General features: G+C 41.2%; 1 protein-coding gene across 1 annotated transcript in view; it reads left to right on the top strand.

The window, feature by feature from the left end:
• The window catches only part of MYO16 (myosin XVI), a 475,554-nt gene that overhangs the window by 434,170 nt on the left and 21,763 nt on the right, over nt 1-19,621 (top strand). Inside the window, exon 34 of the mRNA XM_027590435.2 lies at nt 11,241-11,332. Within this exon, the coding sequence (XP_027446236.2) occupies nt 11,241-11,332 (92 nt within the window). The remainder of the gene's footprint in view (nt 1-11,240; nt 11,333-19,621) is intronic.

The raw sequence follows: 19,621 nt of genomic DNA, 5'->3' as shown, positions 1-19,621 counted from the left end.
TTTGAAAACAATTTATTTTTGAAACATGAATAAAATGGAAAACTCTCTTGCAAGAATAGCAGAGAAATAAAGAAGGTGACACAGATGGCCAACTCTAGGGATGAAGAGGGGACCCACCCCAGACCTTCCAGACCTTGAAAAATAGTAATGAGTATATTATGAACAGTTTATGTCAAAATAAATTTGTGAATTTAGATGAACAGACACATTTCTCAAAAAAAAAGCTACAACTAACCAAAATGGACCAAAAAATCGGAAAGCTAAATAGTAACATATATATTAAATCAATCGAAGTTGTCATTGAATACTTTTCTATGAGGAAGCCCAAATGACTTTTCCAGTAAGTTTTCTCAAAATCTTAAGGACGAAGAAATGCCAATGTTACATAAACTCTTCCAGAGTCAAGGAATACAGAAGGGGAAAGAAAGAAAACCTTCCCAGCTTGCATAAATAACCACTTAATTTATGACAAACTTGGCATTACAGGGCACTGGGGGAAGATGATCAATTGCTAACCGTGTGAGGAAAAAAAATGAACTTGACCCCCTACTTCTTGCTATACACACAAGAGATTTCTGGTAGATTATAGATCTAAGTGTCAAATGTAAAATAATAAAATGTGTTGACGAAAATATAGGATTTTTTTTTTTTAACCTCAGAGATAGGAAAAGAAAGGAGGACTTCTTAAACAGGCCACAAAAGAGTACTAACCATAAAGGAAAAAAAAATAATTAGAGGAAGTGTTTTCACTTCCACTTAACCAACAAAGGGTCATATTCGGCGTTTACTTAAAAACAAAACAAAAGACTATCAAATAAGAAATTGGACAGGGGACATGAATAAGCACTTAAGCATTTTTAACAGTCCACATTCATTGGGAATTAGAGAAATGCACATAAAGAATACAGGAGATACTACTTACTACACACCTGCAGAATGGCAACACTGACCGACAAGGAGGGGCTCCGGCAAAGAGGGACGCTGGGAAGGGATTGCTGCCCAGGATTGGACAGGGATTTCCCTGGAGGAGGAGAAGCCCATGGTGACTGGGAAAGGGGATGATGGGGGCTTCTGAGTAGCTTCCTGTTTCTTGACTCGTGTGCTAGTTACGGTTCCACAACTCGAAAAGATAAAACAGAGAGAAAAGACAGGAGGGAGAGAGAACGGAAAGGGAATGGAGGGGGAATGGAGAGTCCATGGTATGCATCCAGGATGGTGGCTGGTCCCCACCCTATCTCAGGCTTCCCTCAAGGTCCAAGGGAACATAGGGAGGCTGGGCACCATAGCTTCTCAGCGGAGCATATTGGTCACCCACACATGCTCACACCGACGTCAGAAGCAGGAGGAGAGCGGGTATAGGATGAAAACCAGGCAGGACCATTGCAGTCCCAAGTCATACATTACGCTGGGGCCGGGGTGGGGAGGGCGGGTATGGAGGCAGGTAGTTGGTCAGGGCAGGGTTTATTCAAGCTTAGCATGAAGGTCACCAGAACAATGTGGGAATTCTCTATTGGCACTCAGAAAAAAGATTGTTTGAATCACACACACAGAGAAAAACCCAGATGTGTTTACGAATCTTTTTTTTTTTAAAGATTTTATTTATTTATTTGAGGGAGAGAATGAGAGATAGAAAGCACGAGAAGGAAGAGGGTCAGAGGGAGAAGCAGACTCCCTGCTGAGCAGGGAGCCCGATGCGGGACTCGATCCCGGGACTCCAGGATCATGACCTGAGCCGAAGGCAGTCGCTTAACCAACTGAGCCACCCAGGCGCCCTGTGTTTACGAATCTTACCCCACCATATTAAGCAAGGATTACAAATAATGATCAGAAGTATGCAGGTCACGGGGCGCCTGGGTGGCTCAGTCGGTCAAGCGTCTGACTCTTGATTTCAGCTCTGGTCATGATCTCAGGGTCGTGAGATCGAGCCCTGCATGGGGCCCCACACTCAGTGGGGAGTCTGCCTGGGATTCTCTCTCCCTCCCTCTGCCCCTCCCCCCACACATGCACACATACACTCTCTCTCCAAAATAAATAAATAAATCTTAAAAAAAAAAAAAAAGAAGTATGCAGGTCACAAAACAGAGGCTTTTTGGTGCATTTGTGTGTGGGGTGGAGAGCGACGTCAGTTAGATATAGAAGGATTTTTCTACCAGCAACAAAGACTTTTAGAAAAAGAAACTGCCCTTAACAAATTGTATTACCACTGTAAGCAGACAAAAGTTCGGCCAAGAATGATACAGGCTCTCAGGACCCCAAAGCATCAGCTTTCCTTAACATTTTCTCTTGACTGAATTTTGCAGCTTAAAAAACAATATATTATTAATCAGATAGCATTTATAATTTTATGCATGTTATAAAAATTATATGTTTTGGAAAATACAGGGAAGAGTAAAGAAAGAATAAAAACTATCAATTCTATTACCTAGAAATACTCTAAATATGTCTAACATTCCACTGTGTTGAATTTTATGTTTTCGTACAATTATTATGTGTGTGGTTACATCATGTGTTTGGCTTTATTTTTATAAAGTTTGAATTATACATACATGTGGTTTTACTATTCTGCTGCCCTCTCCCCACCTTAGGAATATCATGTGGTGTACGTCCATGTCAGCAAGTACAGATCTGCTTAGCTTACAGCTAGCCATTAAGCATGCTCAGTGCATGACACTCCATCTTATTGGACAATAACCAAGCCCTGTGTGTTGGAGAGCAAAATTATCTCCTGATTTCCCACCCTGAATTACTCCGCCTTGATTAAAATAGGCATTTTATAAAACTCTCCATGTTAATGTTTGATGTTCAGATTTATGTGTATCTGCTTAGCTAGAAAGATAGAGATACAGTCTTTCTCTTAAGATGGTTAGTTTCTGAAATCTCTGATGCTAACCCTTTGGGAGGAGGTGAAGATTACAGAAACGTTGTATATACCCTTATATTGAAATTAAGTAGTCCTAAAATAATAAAAATGGAATTTGAGTGACAGCAATAGCCACCAAATATGTGATAGAAGTATATTTCACAAGGGCTACGTATATCTAGTAAGAAAGTAACTAATTCCTGTTTTACTTGCAATTTTGGAGTATTTAAAGATCGCCACCAAAAAAAAAAAAAAGGAATTTAAAATATGTTCAAATGGTAAAAACTGAATACACGAATATTTAAGAAAGATGACCATATACTCATTCACTTTTGCTAAAATTTCAGCCCATGCTTCTCCCTACCTCACTTTGGATGACATTTATCCTACCATAAAGAAAAAGAAAAGAAAAACTTCCTGTCACCAAATTACTTAATTTGTCTGTGTCTTGACTCAAAAGCCAAAAGCTATGGCTTGGGCAACGGTCCTGGAAAAGCCTAATACAAAAAAACTGTGAGTTTTACTCTAAAAATCAAAGTAAAAACAAAAACCCATGGAGCAAACAAACCAAAAGAAAAAAAAAAAAAAACCTCTAGACCAAACTGGAAATTTCTGTGGAATATACTGCCTAAAATTAATAATATCAAATTAAATATTTAAGACTCTCAGGCTTCTAAACATCAGCATGTAATAAATGTTTGAGCCCTAGAACACAGGTATATACATTACCCCTTAAATCTTATAGGGACCAGATTTTAAAATAAAGCAAGTTCTGTATTGTCATTAATTGATGATGACTTGGCAATCTCAGGAGTTACATGCACAAAAAGAAAATTATTTCAATTGGGATTTCAGTCCTTCAAAGCTACTTGACATGTTTATATTGGTCTACTTTTGCAAACACCGTGAAAGTCTGGGTTCCTGCAGCCTCCCCAAATGACTACAATATCTGGCACAATGCCCTGGATACTTGTCACTGGTAAGCACTTACCAAGTGGAACAATGTTGCATGTTACATAGGAATCAGTGAGTTCTGTGCAGGGTGCAGAGTTAGAAAATTTCTCCTTGTCGGTATGATATAAACTGGGCAAATATTACACACGTGCAGTACATGATATATAGATGATCATTATAATTCTGAAAGCGGTTACTAGTCCTGATTCCTAATTCACAACATATAGTCAATGTGATTTCTAAATAAAGGCACAAGATGGAAATAAATATTTAAAATAACTTGGAATTCTAATTGAATCAGAAAGTGTTATTTTCTAGGAAATGATTTCTCTTGAATGCCAGTATCTGCATGCTACCTCTGCTTCCCAGAAATAATTATCTGTTTGTTCATTTGCTGAAATATAGTTATGTGTGGGTAATTATAGCCATCACTTACTTTAATTGCCATCCTTTTACTGATGTGAACACAGACTTAGATCTTTTTTGGAATACTTAATTATTCCCTGGACTTGTGGTTATTTATCATTAGATTAAAGAACAGTTTTTAGTGTTAGTACATTTTAGTTGCATCACACAAAATATTGTGAGTATAAAGATGTTTATTTTGTGGGGAAATAAAGATATAAAAAATTCCAGCTAGACCATTTTATGTCCGGTATGATTTTCTTCCTTGCTGCTCACTGAGTATACATGATATTGCTGGGCATCAGGAAACAAATGGCAATTAAAGAATACAGTCATTACATTTGATTTTACATTTATCATTCTGTGAAGATTGTCTCTCTTCTTCATTTGTGTTATGTTTATCCTCGGTGCACAGTGAGGATTATCTGTGGTGGAAAGGGCTTTCTACAGGGAAGGACTGGGTAAGACCATGCGCAGGAATAGAAGAGCTCTGCATTCTTTGCATAGCCTCCAGCACCATATTGAAGCTCACACCATTAGAGCACCAAACCACAGTGATTCTGGAAACATCTAAAAATGGCTTTTGTCAGTCCCGCTCGAGATAGATCCAGAATGCTGGCAAAAGATCCTCTAATCTGAGCCCATGAAAAAATTCAAATATACGTTTTACAGCATCACTTTGTTTATGGGGATTGTATGGATTCTTTGGAACTCATACTGTAGTCCAATTCAAAGGCTAACAGCCAGAGGAAGCAAGCCTTCACTTGACAATCTGGAATATTGTGCAATTATCTATTTTCAGCAGCAGAAGGTAGCTTTGCAAACGAAAGCCAGCTCCTCGGGGAATTAAGAAAGCCCTGCCCCACTCCTTCTGGCTAAAAATATTTTCAAGTCATCTTAAATAATTGCTAATTTGGACTTCATTTAATTAAATGTCCTCCACTGTAGTTGAAAAGTTGGGATTCAAAACGGCTGGGTTGAAATGCTGACTCTGCTCTTTCCTGGCTCTGTTGCATTGTTCCTGTGTTCCGACCCCAGCTCTGATGCTTACCAACTCCATACCTGGAAGCAAATTACTTAACCTGTCTAGTTCTCAGTTTTCTCATCTTAAAAATGGGGATAATTAAAGGACCCGCCTTATGGGATTGTTATGAGGGTTTAGTACAATAAGTGCTAACACAGGTTAGTGCTCAATAAACATTACCTATACCCAGATATCATAAAAGCTTAGATATTTGGGAGCTAGAAGGTCACTGAAAATGTGTCCAGTAAAAGCAAAACTGCATGATGTAGATGAGGTACAAGGCAGTGAATTAATTCATCTGAGACCATACAGACTATAATGCTAGAATCAATGCCTAATGACTTATTTACACATAGACCCCAGTAAACACACATGTATAGTCGAACATGCATGTCATTTTGGTGGCCTATGTTGGCATTCAGTGTGATGACAGATATTACAGTTTGGAGCCTCTGGGATGAATGGAAATTGGGATAGATGGGTGGAGTTCCAGGGAAGGCTCTGTTTATCCCTTGGACGGTTAGAGGATTCAAAATAATGTAAAGGACAGATTGGCAGGAAGAATCCTAGAGAAAGGCAGGTGCACATCAGTCAGTCAGAGCATTTATTAAGTGCCAGTTGCTTGCAGGCATTGTGCAATGCATACGGAGCCAGAGGAAATCTAAGCAACTCAGGATGTGCTCTGTGTGAGAAGAAAGCATACATGGAACTTTAACAATACATTTCAAGAGAGATCACAAAACAGGGCAGCCGGTGACAAGTGTCAGATCAATCACATAAATAACGAATGTTCTGTTGCCTCCACATGGAAAAGGAGATTCCTGTGTGCTGGGATTGTCAAGGATGCTCCTGGTGAGGATTGGGGTTTTCAAAATGAATCAGATTTAGACCAGAAGGGCACACCTTTCAGTGAAGAAAATTTATTGCACAATATCTTTGTGGCAGGGTTATCATGGGATACTTTGATGGAATAGATAAGTAACTAAGATGGGAGAGAAAGTGGCAAGAGCATCGAATGCCAATTCAAAGGGTCTCTCTGGAAGAGTAGTCTTGGCTTGGAAGTGGTGGGGTGCTCCCTGCTATTTTGGAGAAACTTCCCTGATTGTGTCATTCAGAGTGAGCAGTGGAACAGAAACTTAAGTTGGTAAGAGCAGTTTTGTATTCCCCCACCTGAGCCTTCACAGGCTGTGCACCCCAAGGAGAATGTTCGAGAATGGGCTTGGGACAGGAGGCAAGAAGAGGGAGTGACAGTGATCCAAGATGTTGAGGTTCTGGACAAGAGAACAGGGCACTCTTTAACAGAAGTTAGAAACAAAGTTTGAAGAGGAGGTTTATTCTGGGGGTTGGATTTTGAAGTTCAAGAGCTAAGAGGGACTTCTGGCTGTAGACGATGCTTATACATATAAGCATCATTATATATGCTTATGCATAAACGATGCTTATAGTTTGGGAGTTTAAGGGGAGCTCCAGGATGGAAAGATAGAAAAGGCAGAGTTTTCAAGGAAGCTGGAGAAGTAGGGATCATTTATAGCATCAGAGGAAAACATTTAAAGAGAAATGAGGGGAAAATCTGATGGCAAAACCATGTAGGGTGCCAAGCTTTGAGAAGTATCCCTTGAGAAGGGCAGACATGGAGTTAGAGAATAAACGATCAGAGGTAGAGGAACACTGATGTCCAATTTCAGAAACACCAGGAGAGGCATGATTTAAAGAGTACGGGGTACTTGGTAAGCTGGGGGGACACAAAAGGAGAATCAAACCCCATTGCTGTTGACTAAACAAACTTGGGTTTGGACAGAATTTTAGGCATTGTGACTAGCAGGTACCAACTGATTCATTACATAAGATGCAGAGCCACACCACCGTCTACAGCCTGCCCCATGCTCTGTTCTTGGAAGACTTGACATAAACCCATGGGGTTTTACATGAAGACTTTACCACCACAGAGGCTCTCTTTTTTCAACATGCCCTTACTCGAGGACTCACGGAAATCCAGGGTCTGGATCCATGCCACACATGATGGGCATACTACCTACCCTGAGCATCCCGGGGCAGGATTCACTACAAAGCACCCAGTACAGAAGGAGAGGGAGCAGAGAGCCTCCTCCCTCTACCTGGACCTTCAGTCAAGGCCGATGACTCCCTGACTCCCCCTCTGCCAAGCCTCAGTGCAGAGTGGCGTGTTCTGTAGAGCGTTGCTCTCTACTACGTGGCCCACCTCAGTGGGAGGGGAATGCCCTCCCCAAGCCTCTGCCTGCTTGCTTTGAACAGAAGAGCGCGGTCTCTGGGGGGCAGTTAGGGATGGTTTCAGAAGACCTTAGCCCTTGCTGTAATTTGGACAAGCATGGCTCCTGAAAATGATGGTTTCATAGCAAGTGGGCATGCTTAGCATTCTGAGGCCCACTGTTGCTGTCACGGAAAGCATGTGTGGAGGGCACAGAACTGTATCCACTGGGAATTATCACCTCAGAATGCGGTCTGGGGAGAAGGCTGTGGCCACAAGAAGACTGGAGCACACTCGTGAAAATGTGCGAGCCTTCTGCGATAGAGCCTTCCGTGGAAGTCCATGAATAAACATTCCGGCTCACCGTAGGTGTCCCCCCCACCACGGGTCAGGAACCTTCAGCAGAGAGACTTGTGCTCGAGAATTGACATTGACAGGTGAGATGACACAGTTTCCAGAGCTTTTTTTTTTTTTTTTTGTAAAGATAATGAGAAGTAAATGAAACAAGATTGAAATAACGAACATCCCAAAACTTGGTGATGGACACGTGGAGGTTCACTACGTTTTCTCTTTACTTTTGTATGTGTGTGAGATTTCTGTAATAAAAAGTGTTGTAACAACTTGTTATCTTGATAAATAACATGGGTAAGTTATCGTGCTTCTTTGTGCATTTCTTTGCATATTTATTTATTGATTGCTTACGTTTAGGTTTATTACTTAGTGCTTATTTACTCTCTCTCCTCTCTATACATATTCTTCGCCCGTATTTTAAAATCTGACAGCAGGTCCTTTATTTTGATTTGTAGGGTGTTTTAAGAATAATAGGCCTTTTATTTAGTGCATTTAAATGTTCTTTATTGTTCTTTTTTAGTTTGCATTTTATCTTTATGATATTTTAGTATATATTTATTTTTAAACGTTCAAATAGAGGTGCTAATCCATTTTTTTCCTTCATGGGTTTTCTTTTTTCTTTCAGTATCATTTTTAGATCATTTGCCTTTAAAATGTACTGCTTCTGATATGGCAACCAGATAAAATATTTTATTGGCCCAAAACAAAACAAAACAAAACAAAACAAAACAAAACAAAACAAAACTCTGCCCTCTAATGTCCTCAGTGCTTCCTGGCTCTTACCTTATGCTCTGGCTCCCACTCCCTTGGCATATCGTCCTGAGTGAGCTTCTTCCTCCTGTTTGCTACAACCAGCAAGGGTGTTCTGCACCCCAGGCTGGGGGGTCTCAATTGCTCCCCCCACCTGCACCTTCAGTGGGAGGGAGATAGCATGCATGCCAAGGCTGCCAGCACCCCTTCCTTCTCCCTCACCGTCCCTCTGCACCCGGCTCAGCAACCCCCACATTCCCCTGCCCCACGCTGACACCATCTGTCCCCACCCTGTTGACCACAGGTTCTGGGATCCATGATTTCTTTAGTCAACAAGTAAGAAAGGCCTCTTAACGCACCACTCTGGTAAAATGGTATCTCATCACAGTCCCCTCTCAGAAACCTATGGCGCTGTCCGTTGCCTACAAAATATCGTCAGACGTCTGTGGAATGTCATGTCGAGTGCTTTCCCTTGCCCTTCTCTGCCTTCCAGCACATCCTGCAGGTTCCCCTGCCGGACGCTCCCTCTCAGAAGCCCTTCCATTGGGCATGGAGCCATCTGGAACTTCATCGTCTTGGAGTGAGTTCTCCAAACAGACCCACCTCACCTTCTTCACCTCTCAGAACCTTCTCCTCCCAGAAGGTTCAGATCCTGTGATGTCTCCACCACCACATCCCTCCAGTGCCCTGCATCAGAATCCATCCCTGCTCTCTCCAGGATGCCGCTCAATGTCACCTGCCCCCCTGCCTGACCCGTAACTCATTCCACTCTAGGTTCTGGCTGAGGGCCACTCCTTTATTCTTCATGGCATCTCCCAGTGCCTTATTCAGAGGCGGACCGTGAACAATTCCTAACTTTATTTAACTGACACTATATAAAGCACAATATGCTATTGATTTGGCTGAGTTTGTATCCTCAATGAGCTGAGTTTCTGCTTTTGTTCAGGGAGTAAACTTCTGATTTATAACTCAGGTTTAAAAAAAAAAAGTGGACCGCAACGTTCTTCCCCTTCCTCAGGTTCCTGGTCTCCGCAAGATGTCCATGAAGTGGATTCTCTAGACACGGACGTTTGTCTTGCTCGTCGGTCGGTCGGCACTTTGTTCCTCCCACCAGCGCCCACACTTTTGGCACACCCCTCTTTCCTGTGAATCCCAGACTCTCCGCTGCACCGTGCAGTCCGGACACACATTTTACCCCTGACTCCCTGCTTACCTGGTTGCCTGGAATTCCAGCTTGTGACCGAGCTCAGATTTCCATCGCCCCCTCCACCTGGTTTAGATCCCAGACCCCTCTACCCCTGTTTGATTGGCGCCTGTCCCACACCTGCTACACCAGTCTCTACTGCAGTATCTCCTAGCCAACCTCAGACGTTGCTGTTGCTTCTGGCCAGGACCCGTCTTCCCCTGTGGCCCCCACTGGAGTTCTGTCACTTTCCAGGTGGTGGCCCCAGTCTGCCCAGTCAGGATGAAACGAACCTCTCCGTGCCAAGGCATTTGTATATGGAACAAGAAGATTGATCGGGGGTCTTGTTGCGTGTTGATGGGGTCTTGTGGACTTCCCTGCGGAACTCACTCCTGTAATTGCAAAAGTGTGCAGTGATTTGCTAATGATCTTTAATTTAGGAAGCCTGTATATGGTTTAATCAATTACACCATCCTGGTTAATTATGATTTTAGGTAAGAGCAGCAATCACTGAATAATGTAATGTCTCTGGATTGAGCTCATTCCATCAGGTGTCTTTTCTTTTTTCAGGTATTCATTTTTATTAGCAAGTCACTTGTGATGCTGTTTGATCTCTCTCTCCCCGGGGTGCACAGTCAGGGATGATTTTTGCCTCCCGGGGTGGGGGGCGTATTTTTGGCTATCACAGCTGCTGAGGGGTCTACTACCAGCTGGGGTAGAGACCAGGGATGCTGCCAAACACCCTACGCAGGGCAGCACCACAACAGAGAGGGAGGCAGCCCAAAGTGTCCGCCGTGCAGAGGTCGGGAAACCCTCCTTCTATCTTGAGGGATCGTCAGTAAAACCCTTTGGTGCCTCACAGGTATTTTTGTATTATTTTGGTGGGAGATATAAATTTCCTCACACCCGTTGTTTATCTTCCGGGGTTGGTTAGGAATTGGTCTGCTGTGAATACACAGGGGTCCTGACCTCTTCTGCATGGAACTCCACCCAGTCTCTACCTTCCCTCGGTGTGTGCAGTGAGCACGAGTCAAGAGAGTTCATGCAGCGTCTATCTGTCCTGAATCCCCCTCTGCCTCCCTGCAACCCCACAAATGAAATGCAAGCTTCCCTCTGTGGCATTGAAGGACCCCATTCACTCTGTTGTCCACATGCTTCTCCCTCCACCATTGCTGCTTCACGGAACTATCTTCAGTCTCTAGAAGTTTCCCTCCCTCCCCCCTCCCAATACCTCTCTCCTCCCTGCGTGCCACCATGGAACATTTCTTCGTTACCACTTTATTGTTTTTCCAGCATATTTCCCCTTTTATTAAATGTAACTGCAACAGTAATTTGTGTTCCCGTGGGAAATTTATTATTCAGGGAGCATGTACTGACCATCCTTTCAATCCATGAACTATAACAGTTCACGTTTATTGCAACAGATACATAGCTTGTCTTATTTGGGGCAAGGACACACTTAATTGCTTGTTGGTGTTGACCTCCGTAGGTTTACCTGAAGAAGATGGATTCTCCAGGTTGTCTGTGAGCAGCTCCACAACCTCCTCATTTCAGAAACAGAGAGAGAGCCACACCACTCAGGTAATGACCCCCACATCCTCACAGTTGTAACAGAAGCTGGAACTAAGGGATGAGCAGACCCTCATGACAGTGTGACCGAGGACGTGCATTCCCCCTGGACTAGCAAACACTGTTGTCCTTACTCCGGCCCTAAGTGTCTTCAGCTCAACATCCTTCTCTCTCCTCCTCTATCTCCCAGCTTTCTGCTGGTTAGAAAGAGAAGAAGAAGAATGCCCAAAACAAAAAAAATTAATGAATACTTTTAAGTTGAATATTGTAGACGTAATTTATGTTGTGGCATTTAAAAAATCACTGTCAAGTGAAGATGACATTACATCCCCGGAGTGATGTTAACACTTTCTCCACATTTGACCTCAGCCCAAATAGGAGGACTCTGGGTGCCAACAGCATGGGAATAAAAGGCTTGAGGCACCTGTGGTTTTATGCCACTATATCTGTTTCTACCCCTAAAGCCCACATAACCCAGATGCATTTGTAATATGGTACATTGGGGGCGCCTGGTGGAGCACGGGACTCTTGATCATGGGGTGGTGAGTTCAAGCCCCACTGTTGGGCATAGTGCTTACTTACAAAAGTAAGTAAATAAAAGAAAAGAAAATATAGCGAATGATGAGAACGCTATGAAATCCAAATGAGATTACAGTTCACAAAACTGTTTTTGACGTATTTCAGCGATTTTATGTATATGCTTAATGGGTTTGACCTTAAAAAATTCACCAAAGTAAAGATAATCACTTCAAGAAAATAAAACAAAAACACTAGGATTTTTAGAAAGGGAAATGATTTTTATCATATAATCTAGTGTTCTTTTTATGCTGAATTTTAAAATATGGTTTTAATCATTATCTTCAGAAAGATGAGTTTACAATCAAGGTGACACAACCAAGAATATATCAAAGAGCTTGTTATCAATATAGTCAAAATTATTTCTTTAGCAACAGGATTCTTATTTTGCATGAAGCTATGGTACAACTTTCATGATGTCAAATATCTACTTAAAAATCTTTAAAAAGGGGCACCTGGGTGGCTCAGGCAGTTAAGCATCTGCCTTCGGCTCAGGTCATGACCCCAGGGTCCTGGGATCGAATCCCATGTCCGGCTCTCCGCTCAGTGGGGAGTCTGCTTCTCCCTCTGCTTCTGCCCCTCCCCCCTGCTTGTGCGCTCTCTCTCTCTCTCTGTCTCTCTTTGTCTCTCGGTGTCAAATAAATAAATAAAATCTTTTAAAAAATATTTTTTAAAACTTTGAGTATCCAGATGTTTCCATAAAATCAACAATCCAGCCAGTGATGCACTTGCATCTGAATATTTGGCCTTATATAGACAGGTCCATTGTTATCAGCTGAGATTTTTCTAAATAACACTGATGAGGGAGTGAGACAAATCAGTAACTTTAATGTTAAAAATAAATCTTACAATAAGCGGTCTGCTGAAATCACAATGATATATAGGTACTGAAATAGGAAGAAAATACAGACTGGTTGCAGTAGCAGATAGTCCTAATCTCCCCTCTGTTCCTTAGCAATGCATTTACTTTACTTTGTAAGCCTTACAGATGCTTTATCTAAGGTAATTCCCAGGGGGGACCCACTTGTAATGAACACTGGTTTGATTTTTATTATTATAAGACTGACTCCTGTACCTTAGAGCACAGAGGTCGGCCAGGAGATGCCCTTTCCAGGGCTCCCACAACAATGTGGTTCATAGAGAAAGGGTTGATTTTACAAGAAGGCGCATAAAGTGGGCATCTCTTTCGTGGATTTGGCTAAGAAGCAAAGAGAGATGGGAAAGATCTTCAGGAAAAAGTTTCCATTTCTAGTTGTCAATGCAGGCGTTCTGCTCAGGTAGCAAATTCTCTGCCTTCAGTGACCTTGTGGTGCCTTTTTTCAAGGAATCAGGGAACCAGGCTCATTTTCTTCCCTGCAAAAGTGCAGGCATCCTCGTGGTAGGACACATTTCTCACTGTTGAAAAGCTCTAGGACTTCTGTCTTGTATGGCATTTGTAGAGGAAATATGGACACCTACAGACATATTGCCTTTTAGATTTTCTACTGATGCAACTAGATAAGAATTCTATAAAATCAGTCCTGGACTGATTGGATCTATAGCAGTAGAATGAAATGTTGACTACAAATTAAATTTTTGTTGTGGAGGTCTGTAGTCTAATTAGCATCATCCGTGGTTTTAGTGAAATCTCTTTAAGAAAGACAAAATGTATGTGTATTATTGTAGATAGAGAAAACAGGAAATAGATTTGGTAATTTGCCAAAGATCATAAGGCACATTCAGAGTGCATGCTTTGAATGGACGCCAAGATCGTAAGTTCTGTTTCTGAGAATGAACTTACCAAAACTCATTAAAAAGAACGGAGGAGGCATCTAACTTTTTCACAAAATTTGAAGAATTGTTGGTCAAGACAAAAATCGAGGTAACTGTGGTGGACATTTGTGGCTTAGCTTTTAAGCTGCCAGGTCCATGTTAAGTCTTCTCACGATGAAAACATAAGGAAGAGACTCACCCTTTCTTCCGTCCTTTGGGAGCTCGACGAATACATGCGGGATGGGCTAGGTCAGCCCGTCAGCTGTGGATTATGGAGTGAGAGACAGATGATGGAAGGGACACAAAGAGCAGATGTCCCGAAGGGGGTGACACGTGGCTGAGGTGTCCCCCTTCCGTGGCAGTTGTTAGGCGGCGTATGACCACTGCCAGCCACTGAACCCACCTTGATCCCTGCCCCCTTGCCACGCCGTTCCTTCCCGCCTCATGCCTTTCTCTCACTTTCCAATAAGCGTTCCACCTGTTGAGATGTGCAGAGTTTTCATTGCCTGCAAATAAGAATTTTGACCGACACTGATAGAGATGTAAAACACTTTCTGATGAGGGTCGCGCCTCAATCAATACTAGTTGTTCCTTTCCTCGAGGTGCAGCGTAGAGACAATGCCGTTTATGTCCTATGCCATCATACATTTTTTACAAATTTGCAAAAACATAATGACTTTACATAAGAGCACTAAAAGTAAATTTCATTTGAAATATTTGAAAATCGTGAAAGCTGGGACATCCACGCATCTTGAATGTGGCTGAGTTCCTGTATGCTCCTCCTAAGGAAGGCTCGGTAGGTCCTTGCTGTGAGCAGAGCAGCGTAGACATGGCCTTGCAGGGCACTTGGGGCAGGTACACCCAGCAGTGAGTGTGTGATATCAGGCGGTCCCATGTGCTGGCCCCGCCAGGAAGCTTTGGGGGGCACTTCCCACCACTCAGCTCTGCAGTTTCCTAGGCTGTAAAAGCCACTTCAGGTTGGTTTTGAAATTAGACAGTATTTATAAAAATAATATGCCATTTATCCACTTGCTATTTTGTGAGATGTAAAATAACTTTTTTTTAAAAAAGTGCATGCCGTTTGGCACGATGAGATCCCTCCGAAGTAACTCCGCGGGAGGAGACTCATCAGGGAGTGAAATACGGAGAACACCTTCTAACCCAGAGTGACTTGGCGTTTTTTGCTGTGCTTGCAATCCTCTGCTGACTCAGAAGACCGGGTAACCTGACACAGGATCCCCACGGATTATAAATAGAGCAAAATCGTGAACCATGCGGCGGTGGGGGCCCAAAGGCAGGAGGGTCCAAGGAGGGGATGGATGAAATAAAATGCCTAGTTCTTGCCCTCAGCCTGAAATTGCAGGTTCTACATCGGCTTAGGGCTCTACGCTTGATATTGAAGAATGAACCATTTTCGTTTTTCGTTTGAGCATACCTTATTTGTATTTACATACTCCTTTTCACTTTTGCAACTTCTACTTCACGCTGTTTTATTCCTCTCAGGTGTCTGCTCCACAGCGATATGTGGTTTATGAACTCTGATTTTCATTGTGGGCGTTTATCATATTCCTTGCCTAACTTTTTGTTATAATTTTTTAAAGAACATAAAACATTATTATTAATATCTGTCATATTCAAGTATTCATTGTCAGAAATCACTTATGGTCTCTGATAAAATAGTGGCAGTCCAGCACCTGGGAGCTTAATAAATATCCAGCCTGCTCCCAACACAGCCACCGAAGAAAACCGTACCATAATCAATGTTCAATTGATCCACAATCAAGAGACAAAGTGTTATGTGGTTTGTCTTACTGACCCATCAAAGAAACCTTTCTGTAATGTCACATATCAGCAAAATGAAGTGTTGCAGGGATCTAAATAAAGCCAGCACCTTCCTAAAGTATGCATTGTATTTGTCACGTGGGCTGCCTGAACTATATAGTGGCAGGGAAAAGAAACAGCGCGCTAGATAAAATAACAAATGCAGACACATTTAGTTCAATCATTAAGGGATAATTCTGAAGCACCTGGTAGGAAATAGAAATTAGATAAACACTTCAAAAGGAAATATATATGTATTTCATTTATAAGCTACAAACGGAAGCCGATCTAGCGGAGAAAGCTCTTTCACGGAGCTGAGGTTTCGGGGAATCTGTATGCACCCCTCGTGACTTCCATATTATGTGCAAGAAATGAAGGCAGTAAATCAATTTGATGGTATGAGGTGAATGGCAATGTTTTCAATAGAAAAGAGACAAATCCTGTATAGATATATGGAAACTTGGAAAATAAACAAAACCAGATCTTGTATTTTGTACTTTTCCTTCATAAAATTGTGCTGTATGTAGACCCGAAATGTATTCAAATGCATAGTGTTTTTCTAGTGAAGACTTTGACTGTTATCAATGAGGAGATCATTCAGTCTTAAGAAATATTAGAAGAATGAGAAATACAAAGGTTTCGTGATATCTCTGCATGATCAGCTTCCAGATGGGAAAGCTGCAGTGAGCCCACACCGTTGCACAGGGGAGAGAGTGATGCAGTGGAGAAAACATGGTTGAGGACAAATTCCAGTTAACTTAAGAATTCCAAAAAAAAAAAAAAGAATTTCAATGTTCATTTCATTAACTAAGTTTAATTTTTAAAATTAAATAAAAGAAAAGAAAAAACAAGAAGAACTGGGTATGAATCCCGTGACTGTTATTTAACTTGAGGGTAGAGAAAGTAGCGATTTGTTTTCAGATTGATTAAAGAAAATATATATAACCTGACAAGTCTGCCCTGCAATATAACAAATGCTTAAAAACAGTGCTTGCCCTATTATTTTGGTATTCTCCCCACACCAAGGTCAGTATTCTGAACATCAATTCTGATTCTAAGTAGTAGCTGCTATCTAAAATATGTGGGAGATTAGACCAAACCGGCAGGACCCTGCAGTTTTCTGGGATTGGGTTAAAATGTGGCATGTATGTGATTTTCAAGAACATTTCGTGGTGGAATACTCTAAACTTAGGGTAAAGAAGCACAGCAAGCCGTAAAACATCCAACTTCAGTAAATCTTAACATCTCCCCATATTTGCTCTGGCACCATATATTCTAGAGAAATCTATCTCCCAGTTCCTAACCCCCCACCCCTGCCTGCCACACTGGGGTGAATCCTGTCCTGAAGTTGGTGCCCAACCCTCCATGCGTGTTTGCACTTTTACTAAGATGGATATAGCCATAAATTACATCATGTCTATAGATAATAATGGATGCTTGGCATGTCTTTAAAATCATGTATCCCTCTGAGATTACTTCGCAGATACTTGTACTTGTTGAGGTGTTTGTCTCCCTCTTTGATACACGGTGCTCTCCTTTGCTGTCTTATTCCGAGTACTAGCTCCAGGTTAAATGTAAAGGCCTTAAGGTGGGGCTGTCCCAGGGAAGCAGTAGGAATGGAGATGACAGCGGACACGCTCTCGCGGCCACTGAGCACAACATGGCTTTCAAGTTCCCTCAGCAGGGAGCAAATCTATTGGAAGAGAAAAGGCCAAAGGAACACAACACCCCATCGGGAAGGGTGGGTCTCACCCTGCTACCACCTCTGGGCCCAGGGGATAGCCATGTTTCTGGCAGCCCCATTCTCTTCCTCCAGATCTTCACAAGGTGGTCGGAAGTGTCTCTTGGGATCCTGAGAAACCTAATCCAGCGAGCTCCATGCAAGATGCAGAAAAATGATGCTGAATGCCCAGGGACAATATGGTAGCAGGGACTTTCATGCCCGAACATTTATGAGAGGGCTAGAACCGGGGCATTAGCACAGATTCTTACTGGTGCCCCTAGAAGCCCTCTTTCAACACCATACAACAAAATTGTGTTAACTTGCTTTTTAGGTATAAACATGCCTCCTCCACTTTCAACTTTTCTCAGAAACAAGTTTCACAGAGATACATTCATGACATTTCTTAAGGACAACAGGTTTGCAGTTTGACCAAGTGGAGTGGAAAACTTGATCAAAACGAAGTTTCCAAATGATTACTGTTAGAGACAATGCCACAGTGAAAATCATAGAATATGCCTCTAACTCGTACGTAGAGGAAAAGATCCAGAGTTTTCCCCTTTGAATGAAAGTGCTGCATTTCTGGGGATGCACATTTTTCAACATAGGAGTGCTGCCAATTATTCCCCAAAATAATTGTATCAATTTATACACCTCTAAAGGGGAATATTTCACATTTCTGTTTTGGTAATCTCTTGGTTTAATGAATCGGTTTTTTTTTTAAACAATGTGATTAAGTGTGAAACATCTTATTATGGTTTTGTTTTGCATTTCCCTGGTTGCTATGGAGCGTTTTCACATGTTCTCAGACTTGATAGTCCAAAGACATCCTTTTCCTATTTCTGAACTGGTTTGCATGAGTTTCTTGATGATTTTCAGGAATTCTTCACATATCCTGGGTAATATTCTTTGTCCGTTGCATGCATGGCAAACACTTGGCTTATAGTGTTTTCTTAGTCTAACTAGAAGTTTGTCAACTCTATTGATCTTTTAAAAACAGCTTTTGATTGTATTGATAAATTCTATTATTTTTCTGTCTCATTGATTTCTGTGCTCTTTAGTATTTCCTTCTTTTCATTTGCTTTGGGTTTAGTTTGTTCTAACTTTCTGAAATAGCAAGCTTAGATCATTGATTTGATGCCTTCTTTTTTCCGTAATAGTATTCAATGCAATGAATTTCCACATCTAGCTGTGTTACCTGCATTTGGAACATTCTGATATGTTTTGCTTTTATTTTCATTCAATTCAAAATATTTTCTACTTTCCTGTAGGACTTCCTCTTTGACTAATGTTGTTTATTTTCCAAATATTTAGGGACATTCCAGATATCTTTCTGCTTTTTATTTCTGGTTTAAATGCATTATGATCTGAGAATATGCTTTGTATAATTTCAGTTCTCTTCAATTTATCAGGAATTACTTTATGGCCCGGGATATGGTCTATCTTGGTGGAATTTCCATGTGCACTTGAAAAGGTGTATTCTGCTGTTGTCAGATAGTGATCTGGAAATGTCTATTGGGTCAAGTTGGCTGACAGTGTTATTGAGTGCTCTGTATCTTGGCTGATTTTCTGTCCACTTCTTTTATTGAATTCTGAGAGAAGAGCATCCAAGTCTTCAGCTATAATTGAGATTTTGTCTACTCTTCCTTTCAGTTTAACAGTTTTTGTCTCATGTATTTGTAAGTTCTGTTGTTAGATGCGGGGACCATTAAGATTATTACATCTTCTTCGTGAATAGATCTATTTATCATTATGCATTTTTTTCCTTTTTTATTTCTGATGATATTCCTTCTTCTGAAGGCTACTTTGTCTGAAATTAATATAGCCACTTCATCATTCTTTTGGTCATTATCAGCAAGGTATGTTTTTTCCATCCTTTTAATTATTTTTAGACAGCTTTATTAAGATATAATTCACATACCATATAATTCACACCTTTAAAATATACAGTTCAGGGTTCTTGTGCAACTATTACCACAGTCTAATTTTAGAGTGTTTTCATCCCCTCCTCATCCCAAAGAAAATCCATCTCTTTTCTTTTAACCTAATTATGTATCTATATTTAACTCGTGATTTTTATAGACAAAACATGGACGAGTCGTGTTTAATTTTATCCAATCTGATAGTCTTCGTATTTTAATTAGTATGCTCAGACCATTTACATTTAATGTAATTATTAATGTGATTGGCTTTAGGTCTGTCCATTTTCTCTTATTCTGTTTCTCACCACCATTTTTGTTCATCTCTTTCCCAATGGTGCTTTCTTTTGGATTATTTGAATATTTTTAGTACTCTATTTTAATTTATCTGTTGGTAATTCAACTATGTGTCTTCATATGTATTTTTTCATAGCTGAATTAATAGTTGTAATATTTACAAACCTAACTTTCAGTCTATTCGCAGTCAACCATATTGTTCCTTTTAACCTCTTT

Source organism: Zalophus californianus, chromosome 3 (genome assembly GCF_009762305.2).
Source record: "Zalophus californianus isolate mZalCal1 chromosome 3, mZalCal1.pri.v2, whole genome shotgun sequence".
Taxonomy (NCBI): Eukaryota; Metazoa; Chordata; class Mammalia; order Carnivora; family Otariidae; genus Zalophus; species Zalophus californianus.
The sequence above is the reverse complement of the archived record's forward strand: the minus strand, read 5'-3'. Positions and strand labels throughout refer to the sequence as shown.